Consider the following 11,818-nt stretch of genomic DNA (forward strand, 5'->3'; position numbering starts at 1 on the left):
CCATTCCTGGCAATCCTCCAAGGCGCCTGAAAAGAAGATGGCCTCGTGACCTTATATTGTAAACTGCTTTAGAGTTCTAATACTGGGTAGTTTCTCTACATCCTGTATCATATCATATGTCATTATGATCAAATTTACTGGTTGTATTTTTTTATACAGTTGTAAATATCAACAAATAAATAAAATAAAATAAAAAATAAAATTTTAATTCTGTAATAGAAAAAGTGAAAATTAGTAAATTACAACAACTAGAAAGTTACCTGAATATCCTTCAATACACAGACAATTTACATCTTTCGAAACTGGGTCAAGTGTACAGGCAGAAGCAAAAGAATGGCCAGACTCAATAGTATCAGGGCAACGACAAGCCCTGCAAGCTATTCCTTCCTTGGGTTCACCATAATATCCTTCTGCACACCTTAAAAATATATATTTTTAAAGAAACTACTTTATTTCAAAATTCAATCAGTCGATATATAATTCAATAGTTACCGATCACATGAATGGCCAGTAGTATAATCCCGACAGTCAATACATTTCCCAGTTTCTGGATCACAGGCATGAGCATGACCGTGACAATGACATTTTTCACAATTAGGAAAATTCCAAGATCCTGGTTGACAACGATCACATGTTCTACCATAAATTCCAGTTTTACAAACACATTGTCCAGAAGTTATATTACAATCGTTGTCCAATGCACCATCCCAGTTACAATCACATTCTGTAACATTAGCATTAATCCTTGATAAACAAAAAAAAAAGATGAAAAAAAAAACAAGTCTCAAGAAGCTCAACACCCTAACAGATAACCTTGATAATTCAATTTGCTACCATAGCGAACTAGTCTTCATAAAATTCTGATCAAAACATACTCTTGGCTGCTTCAATGAAATAAATAAAAATATTACAGTAAAATATAAGTATCTATTTAATAAGTTTAGATATGTCACTCCTCATAGGCAAAGCAATAATAAAAGATTAATTCCTGCATCTATTAAAAATTGTTATTCTATTCATATGATGTTTCCAGCACATGTAAATAAATAAATTTTCATTCCTCAGAACTATTTAAAAGACTTTTATTCAGATAGGGATCTAGCAGCTACAAAATGCAACCTTAAAAAGGGGATCCCTTAACTCAAAGGGAGCAGCTGCGAGACCTATAAACTTTAGCAGATTTCTTAAGGAAACAACAACCAGGACCATCCGCTGTGTGCAGTGAAAAGCTGGCTGCTGCTAAGGATCTGTCCCAAGGTGGCCCTACAACTTAAAACGATGGATCTAGACCAGGACCAGTCCTGCCAGTATCCAAGGATACCTTTACTAAATTCACAAGCATTCGTTTTGTGAAAAAAAATAATAAATTAGACAACAATATAAGATCCTAAATAAGTTTCATTTATAAACTTGTAATTCGCATGCAAAACATTTGATCTTAATTGTAATTTCTGAATTGAACTGTTTCTCTTGTATATAAAATGCTTGAGAAAGTTACCCCAAAAATTCTCAATAATGTTGAGATCTGGTGATCAGGTTGACCAGGGTAAAACTGAAATATTACTAGCTTTTAAATATGTTTTTCCTTTGTGTGCTGTTTTGACAGGTGCATTACCAAACTAAAAGATGAACCTCTCTCTTGACAGTTCTTTCTCTCGTAAAACCATTAGTTCCTGAATTATCTCTATATTATATTTATTTTTCCCTGAACAGGATATTCTTGTGGTCTTTCCATTGTATCCTTTCCTGGCTCAAACCATGACAACTCCTCCCCTTTGATTTTTCTTCAAATATTTTTTCCCTTGGTTAAATCATGAAAATATTATTGACATCCATCAGGACCGTCAAAAATGGAATTGTTTTAATTTAATTTAATGACACAGATTATAAAGCCCAAATAAATTAAATTATAATTATTACATTATATCATATGTATATTTATAAGCTTAAAAATTAAACACAGCATTTTATACGAGATTAAGATGAAAATTTGAGCATAACCTATGCTCTCGTCTTGCATAAATATTGAGTTTAGCCAATCCGTATACAATAACAACAACAAAACAATACTAATGTAGTATTGTTAAGTATTAATAAATATTGTGTTCTAGTTAAGGTAATAGGATGGAATAATAAAATAGTGGGGTTCATCACTGATGCATTGAAATAAAGTAGTGGGATTAATAATTAATCATTCAAATTACTGAATGCTGCCTCTTTGTATCATTGTTAATTACAATTAGTGCTTGGGCTTAATTACTCTATTTGATTTTGAAATTTTCAAAATCAACTCCAAAATTTTTCCAATAGAAAAAGTATCAATAAGTATCCTACATAAATATCAATTGATTCTATAAATATCTTCTTCACAAAATGAAACCATGATTGCTTCGAGTTATAAAGCAATAAATTCTTTATTTTAAAATTTATCATAGGTACATACATTTTTTTTTATTTCAGACTTTATCAAAAAGTCTGTAAAGCTATCAACTTGAACAACCCTGATGAAGCTCTACAAAGTGGGGCGAAACATCGGAAATAAATAATTGTTAACTATATTTGTTCTTTTTAACCGCATTTCAAGACCGTCTCCTTCATATATATATGTGTGTATATTATCCTTATATATATATATATATATATATATTTTTTTTTTTTTTTCAATAAATTCAATAACAAATCAGTTTTGGTGGTTAAATGTATCAAAATCATACAGTCACAAGGGTGTTGTCAGGGTTTTCTATGCATTTAGAGATAAAGACTATTCGACAACATTTGATGAGCTTTTCTCACGAATGCATTTTTTCCACCTTTTGTAAAATTTCTCCATTTTACTGCTTGTTCAAGTGTCTTGGCGATTGCTCATAGAGGAACATTATTCATGTATAAAATATAAGAAATTTTAGGTACTTTGATTTTGCATAGTATGTTCTTCACCAAAAAGACAAAAATATTGCACCAATTTTGACTTTTTTAAAAATAAACTATGGTTCCAGGAAAAATATCTGTCAGTAAATCTCAGATTTGTGTTTAGTGACAAAAAAAAAAAAAAAAACTCGGTATACCAAAATTCACTACAATAAAACTTTCTGCAATTTGCTCTTTTATAACTGGACTACAAGAGTGGTCTGATTTTGAGTAAAGTAGAAACAACCACGAACCAAGGCTCCTATAAGCATCTGAAAGTGGAAGAAATTCCCTAAGATCTAAAGGGAAAAAAAAAACCTACTCCAAAAGACCCTTTGTTATGGAGAAGGAAGAAAAAAAGGAGATTAAGAGTGTCTGGTAATAGGCGATCTCCAGGGATATGATTTAAAAAATAAACAAAAGGAATAGATAAGTAATACAGATGAATCTGCATCATGGCAGTCACATCAGTCTTACTATCAAGCACATTCACCAATGATATTATATTCATAAGGCTACTTCAGTTAGTTAAAGTTTTAACAACAAAATTTCTGTAACCTCGTGGTTATTTAGGCCAACTTTTTTTTTTTTTTAAACAAAATAATTACTATATACAATAATTTAAAGAATATATATCATTAAATTTTAATGAATAAAAATAAGACAATAGAGATATTCAACAACCCGTATCAGTCTGATAAAAAAAAGACAATACCTTTACAGCCATCTGGACTAAAACCATAAGTTCCAAAAATACATTTGTTACACATGCGCCCAACAACATTTGGCTTACAAGCACATTCTCCACCATTCTCATTACAAAATGCACTTTTAGAACCAGTAGGATCACATTTACATTCTGAAAAAGAAAAATTCTTTATTCATAACTGAGTTATATATGCATACCTAAATAATTAATATCCAATTCTAAAATAGTTAATATACCATATGCTCCTCCATGAATATTAACAGAAATACTAAAATGATATTTTTTGCAAATGTCAGAAATATTATTGCCATGTAACTGTGTGAAGAATGCTTCATTACATCTAAAATCATCATACTCTTTTCTTCTTCTTTCATTCTTAGGGCTGCCATGGAAGAATGGTATAGATTCACTTTTTGGAACCAAAGCAACCTAAACATTACAATTTACAAAAATAAGTGAAAATATTCAACTATTATACAGTACTGAAAACTAGTAATTAAAATTTTATAACATATTTCTTTTAATTTATACAATATACATAATTTACTTAATCTTCTTATATAAAATATAATGAGGTAATGAAAAACAAAGACGATTACTCTAAGTGCTATTTTTACTTATTTAAATAGAGGAACTAAGTTAAAAGGCCTCTCTGTTTATAACTAAAAATTGATTAACACACCATAAGTTTGACCTATCAATCATATATATACTTATTTCATGTCACTATTATATAAACTTATTTTGACAAATGATTCTCATTCATGAGAGGAAATTTGGGATTGTGTTCCTTAGCTGGTAAAATTCTCTGATGTTTGGTGTTTTTGCATAAAATTCCTAACTTTTCCAGGTTCGAAAAACTCCCGAACTTTCCAGGAAAACCAAGTTTTCCAGGTCTGGTAGATACCTTGGAAAATCACCAACCATATTGTGGATGAAGAAATCAGAGAGTAAGGAACTCCAATAAACAAGGACCATCTTGGGGTACTCCAAAGATCTAATAGAAAAATATGAAAGATATTAGAAAGGCTTCGCACCTTTTCTGAAGTGATAATATCAGGCTACCATGTGGTCTCAGATCATAGAGAATCACTGTTGACGAAAATTTTGTTTGAAGGCTAATCATATAAAAATCCTATGAGTATGGTGGACGCAGGAGCTGCATTATCTGTGTTTCCAATAAAGAAACCTTTGAAGACCAAGCCTGGAGAATTTTTCCTATATGCAGCCAGTACCCCAATTCCTAACTATGGTGAGTGTCTCATCGAGAAGGATTTAGACCAGCGACAAGGGTGATCAGGCGTCTGGCAGAATAGTTGTCCTACTTCTGCCAGACGCCTGATTATAGGTGATGACCTTCTTTTTAACTACAAACTTATTGTAGATTTGGTGGGAACCCAATTGTTGGATAAAACGACAGGCCTTTCCATGAAGGGTAGGCTCGCTAATGCTTCCGTACCTTCAATTTATTAGGTACACGAAGGCAAGTAGTAGACCGAACTCAGAAGTATCCCAATTTTACTAACCTCATTGCTTTATTGAACATAGATATTACTGCCAAGTGAATGTGAAGACGGTACCAGATAAATAGGCAGTACCTAATATTGCTGACTTCAACATTAATCTGCATGGGAAGCGAATTCTCAGTAAATTAGACTTAAAGAGAGCTTCCTATCAGGTTCCAATTACAGAGGGAGACATCCCGAAGATGGCAGTCATAACCCCATTCGGTTTCTTTGAACTTGTATGCATGTGTTTTGGGCTTTAAAATGCTGCTCAATCCTTTCAGAGGTTTTTGGATGCAGTCCTACGAAGGATGCAGTCTTTTGTCACCTTCAGGAGCATGGCCTAATTATCAACCTTTCCTAGCATGTCTTCGCAGTTGAGGTATTAGAGTTTTGAGGCCATAAAGTGATACTGCATGGAGTCACAGCACTGCCTGAAAAGGTTCAAGCCATTGTCAACTACCCACATCCTTCTATGGTAGCAAATCGACATCATTTCCCGGGAATGGATAATTTCTACAGATGTTGCCTTCCGATTGAAGCTTCAGTCATTTCAATCACCATTAAACTTATATTTATAGGGCACTAGGAAGAACAATGAGACACCGATAGCATGGACAGAGGAGACTGTCACAGCTTTCGAGGGCTGCAAAGAAGCATCAGGTGGCATTGTACACCCAAGACCGCTCTCACGGCACAGCTCAACAGAAATACCTAGACAAGTTTGTTACCAATGGTGCTGCTAGGACTGTGTTCAGCCTTCTGGCATGATGTTACTAGGGCGGCAGAAAAGACCTGTATTGTTGACCTAGTATGTGAAATAATTGTTTTTTGTGGATTATATCTATAGGAAGTCTGGTGAGTCAATCCATTTAAAATTTTTTGAGGTTAATGACTTCCATTTTGCATGAAATATTTAATAAATATTTCATTCAAAATGAAAGTCATTAACCTCAAAAAATTTTAAATGAATAATTGTTTTTAGTTTTTGGTTTGTAAAATTAAACATAAGAATAATTTTTGTTAAGAGATCAGAACAGTGCAGTCTAAATCAAAAATATACTAATCGCTGTGTTATTATAAATGATGATGATATTTCAGTGAAGAAAATATTGAAAAATATTCAATTGTTAATTATAATTACAAAAAAGGAAGAAGTTGAAAGCAATATTTAATTTTACTATTATTTTGATTTTTAAGAATTATTTAAACATAAAACAATTGTGTGAAAATCTGTTCTTCAATTCATCTATCTTGGAATCAACAAACAGCTGAGTTGGTAGTAGATTAACCCATATATGAGACTGAGTAGAGCAAATTTTCAAGTTACTTGACAAGAAGTTGCATTACTACATGAAAACTGGTTCATGTGGCTGCAGCCTCAACGTAAACTGCTATTATCAGAACTTTACAAACCATGACCCAGATGAGTTCCTTGATCTATCACTCTCTCTTTGGCCTCTTCTTGACATTTTAACCACCATTATCCGAGTAACTCCCCAAACAAACTTAGCCTAAGAATGTTTATAGGACAACTGGATTGCTTTGATATGCCCTCATAATGCTGAAAATGGGTTGGGGGGAAAACCTGACAGATAAGCATGGATACTGACTACATCACCTCCCTGTATCACTGGTCATGAAACACTACTATTTATCAAACACACATATAAGATGGTTAGAATACATTGATGTAAACCAAGTTTGGTAATTTAAAAACGCCCACTTTCTCAAGATAAAGCAAACTGGACTAACTCCACAATCATTTTAAACCCTCTCATTCACTACAATTATATTAAATGCATTTTGTGCTAGAAAAGGTTTAGTTGAGATAAAATTAGCATTATGTATTAATCAAAAGACATATAAATAATAAAATTCCATTATTTAGACATACTTACTGAATCAATTAAAATAGAAGCAGATGGAGCCTCTACCTGATTGCTATCAGACTTAAAAATAAATTTCAACTTATATGATTTGTCTTTTTCAAGACATAATGATCCATTGGCACTGACATAAGTCGAGTCTGCAAACGAGATAAAGCTTTATTATAAAATATTAAAAAAAAGAAAGAAAGAATAATTATAAAATATATTGCATAAAGATAATGTATAATGAAAGCCCTGAAAGTTTAAAAACCTTGATAAAGTTATAAACAAAAACTGGACTACATAACATCTCATGTTATTGTCATCTCATAGAAATTCCATAAGAGCTGAATATGTCTGTAAATGACTAATACAATTTATCCTTGGATTGATTTAAGAAATATGAAGAGCGAAGATAGATCTGCAAACCTTAAATAGCAACATTAGATAGGAAGAGAAAAGTCAGAATGCTCTTTGAGCAGGCAGCACATCCAACTAACACAATGACTGATAACTCATTCTCCTTACAGACTATTATAAACCCATTAAATAAAAATCAAAGAATACTAATATTGGTAACTAACTTACACAAGGGAAAGGGCTAAGATGCTACTTTGCCAAAAGAGGAAAATTTACATTGACATAGTAGCTTTGCAAGAGATACAATGAAGAAAGAGGTAATAACTGTCACTAAGAGATTATATACTTACGATGGTAGTAACATGGTAAACTGACTCTAGACAGGCTTATAATTTTGAAGATTAATGGAAAACGTCCTAAAAAATGAGGCTATTACAGAAAGAAAAAATCAGTTTGAATGAAAGACATCTTTTAAAAATATCTATATAATTTCTGCACATACACCAACAAAATACCAGATATACTAACACCATACCCAACAAGACAAGACAAAATACCATAACTAATACAAATATAGTAAATAATAGAAAATGTACTCTGATATTGACTAACAGAGAGTAAAATGAACTGTTTTAAAAAAGCAGTTCATTTTACTCATTCATTTTTTTTTCTTTTTTTTTACTTTCCTTACAGCCACCAGTGATAGCTAAGTCAATGAAGGTATAATAATCAGGTAAAATTTTTAGTATCCGGTTTTTAACAGATTTGTCATTCCCAAGCTCCCTGAGTCCAAAAACCATGTTTTGGGGTCAGTTTGTCAGTGCACCTATGGCACAACTAACTCACAAATAGATGAACCAATTTCGATAGTTCTTATCACAAATAGAAAGTGATTTTGTGATGTTGATAGTGCAGGATTATTAAAATCAATGTTTATTCTGAAAGGGCTAAGTAGATTGGTTAAGCAGTCCTTCACACAATACTTGGGCCAAAATGGTGATCCTGGCCTGTAAATTATGTCATTATTTATTTTGCCTGGTTGGTGATTGGTTTTCATGAAAGAGACTTAATGATCAGTAATGAGACAGAAATGATGACTGAGAAGATAGTACTTCCAAAGACGTAAAGCCTCCAAGATGGCATAAGTTTTCTTTTAAATTGATGAATTAGATGCTGCTCTAACTTGTTAAGTCAAGTGACTGAGAGAAGAAAGCAACTTATTACCTCTATAAAAAAGTGCAGCTATCACAAATTCAGAGACATATGTTTTGACATTCTCCTTTTAATAGGCATTTTCCTTTTGAGATTTTTTAAAAATTAAATACCAGGACACATTCTTCAGATAACTGGAATTAACTTCGGAAAAGGATTACTTTGGAATAGAATGCAAATAATGTAAGAATATTCCAGATATATCTACCAATTTTGGTTATTGAAATTTACTACACTCCCCAAATACAAAAGTTAAAAAAAATATTTACTATCACAAAGAATAGTTATAAAGTTGATATATTGAAATATTATATACTTAAGTCTTTCTATATCTTTAAAAAAAGTAATACTAACAAATAATATACACTTATTTTGAATTTTAGAAAACAAGATTAAGTGTCTGACCTCTAGTTCTTCTTCAGCAAAATTAACTCTGGAATTCTCGATGAGATGGTTTACTTTTTTTATGAATTACAATATTTGCTATTATATTATTATATAATAGCAAATAACATTTTAAGACAAATTCACATCAGCCACGCCCTCTAAAGGCATAAATTTCCCAACATTTTTATGGGTTTTGACACTTTGTACACACATGGTATTGAAAATTTAATAAAAAAAAAAAAAAATTATTTTAAAATTTAATTTACCATAAGTATCCATAATCATGATTTGAAAAAACTGACTTAATATCATAAACATGAATTGTATTAGATTATCTTTTCCATAAAATGCTTACTTAGAAAGTTATACGCCAAAAATAAAAAAATTGTAATTTTTATTGATTTTTGAAATATGAGAAAATGCTATTTCTCAAATTTTACTAAAGAAAATCCAGCTGTACAACCCAAAACTCACATTAAAACCACTGCAGCCACTAAACCAGAGCTAACAACACCTACCACCTCAACCAGCAATAATTCTACTACTGCTAACAATCCAGAACCTCAAGGATTTTCAAATCCAGAGCCAACCCCCTATCTTCGTCTCTAGAATAGAAAATTTTATAGTGTTTTTCAAGTGTCAAAGACATTATGATAAACACTACCACCAAGCAAAACTACAAAAAACATATCAACTATTTGACCGACAAAAATTATGATTTTCATTGCTACCGGTCTCCATTCAACCACTCCCACAGCCACTATCAGGCCTGGAAGAAATTGGTCATAATGTGAGGAATATATCGGGCATTCTACACCCCACTCACAAATATCCTCTTCCATTATTCTTTATTGGCTTAGAGCCAGCCTGAAATAATTCTGAAATTATCAGGTCACAAGGTAGGTTTATTCAACCATCAAATTTGTAGATCCCAAACAAAAACCAATCATTTTCCATTGCACTAAGTGTCAAAATTTTGGGCATACTAAAACCTATAGCCATCACCAGGCCAGGAGCGTTAAATGTGCTGGGCTTCATGCAAATGACACCTGCCAGAAAACACGAGATGAACCGTCAAAATGTGCTCTCTGTCAAAAAGACCACCCAACCAGCTACAGAGGCTGTGAGGTTTAGAAAAATTTCCACAAGCAGAGATTTCATTTCATGGTATCAACAAGACTTGATCAAACTCGCACTCTGCCACCTGAAACCTAAAATTTTAATATTTTCCCAAACTTGGAGAAACCAGCTCATTTCATTGAACCACAGCCTTCTACTTCAAAAACATTGGATCGAACTGAAGACTCAACCCGGACATACTCCGAGATCACCATCAAGAAACAACAGCCCCAACCTCAGGCTCCTCAACCCAAGCCCCTGACCTCTCATCCTCAACCTCTACCTCCACTCCCAGTTCCACCTTGCCCATCTGTTCCAATAAACTCCCCGTACCAATTACCACTGAAAACCAACACGGCTCCTCATACCCCAGCTTCCAATAAATCACAACGAGCCTCACCCTCACCCAGTACTCCTAGTCACATAAACTGTCCATCACAAGCCCCTGATCTGTACCCTTATTATCAAAATCCAATCAATATTATTAAAATAACTTCAATTGTTTTATCCTCCCCAGGATCTTCAAGAGACCATCAAACCCCTTATCAGACTTCTCACTAGAATCCTATCCGAAATCCCACTTAATTACCCACGATGAGCACAAAGCCCCTAGCTGTCGAATTATGCAATGCTAATGGCCAACAAAATCACCATGATAAACTCAACTTTTCCTACAGGACAAACACATTGACATAGCACTACTGACTGAAACTCATTTCACACAAAGGACACACTTTTGCATACGAGACTACACTACTTATATATCAGACCACCCAGACAACACTTCCCATGTTGGTTTTTGCATCCTTATCCACAAATCCTTATCCCATTCCCTCATTCCTTCCAATCCAACAGATTTTATACAATCCATCTCGGTTATAATTTCAACTCGTCCTTTCTACTTACCTTTTCAGTTGTATACTGTCCTCTTGGTAATAACCTTTCTTATAATCTCCTTGATTCCTAATCCTGAATATAACTCTCGGGCCACGTTTCATTGCTGGAGAAGACTATAATGCTATAAACATTAACGATGGGGATGCAGAACATCTAACTCCCGTGGTAACATCCTATCCCGTGTTTCAAACTCCAATAGATATTCTATTCTCTCACCTCCAAATCCTACTTATTGGCCTACATCCATCAAAAAACACCCTGATATCCTAGATATATTTATAACTGCCCAGATTTCCTCCTCCAAGCCATTGTTGAATCCCTGGATGACTTTTCATCAGATCATTGTTCAGTTCTGTTTTTTTTTACATTTAAGCTTCGTATATAAGTCCTCCGTTCCTTCATTGATTACAGGAAAAGTCAACTGGGACAAAGTTAAATATGACTTAGAAAATAAACTAGACTTAAACATTCAACTGAAGACAAAACAAGACATTGACAGAGCTATGGGAAAACTTACAGCATCAATAATTATTAATGGCAATACTTCGACTAACATAATTAATTACTAACAATAAACAAAATAACCTGCCACAGCATATTTGTATCTTGTTAAGGGAAAAATGGAGAGCAAGAATGAAGTGGCATAGGACCAGAAATACAACTGACAAGTTATTACACCAAATTGACTAACAAACTAAAAGTAGAAATTAAAAATATATATATATAGGAAGATGGTCAGGGTTGCGGTCACAAGTGAAACAAAAATAGTTTACAACTATTTTATTTTCCAACGTTTCGCCCCACTTTGCAGGCCAAAGCTACTTACTCCGGTAGACTACTTAACTATTTTT

The 11,818-nt window shown here is 33.1% G+C and overlaps 1 protein-coding gene across 1 annotated transcript in view; it reads right to left on the bottom strand.

The window, feature by feature from the left end:
• LanB1 (laminin subunit beta-1) overlaps positions 1-11,818 on the bottom strand; it is a gene marked incomplete in the record, with an annotated part of 117,514 nt that overhangs the window by 61,803 nt on the left and 43,893 nt on the right. Inside the window, 5 exon segments of the mRNA XM_067050256.1 lie at positions 261-418; positions 493-724; positions 3,623-3,766; positions 3,853-4,045; positions 7,023-7,150. Coding sequence (XP_066906357.1) covers positions 261-418; positions 493-724; positions 3,623-3,766; positions 3,853-4,045; positions 7,023-7,150 — 855 coding nt within the window.

Source organism: Halyomorpha halys, unplaced genomic scaffold, assembly GCF_000696795.3.
Source record: "Halyomorpha halys isolate HHAL.00 unplaced genomic scaffold, Hhal_1.1 Scaffold385.1, whole genome shotgun sequence".
NCBI classification, from domain to species: Eukaryota; Metazoa; Arthropoda; class Insecta; order Hemiptera; family Pentatomidae; genus Halyomorpha; species Halyomorpha halys.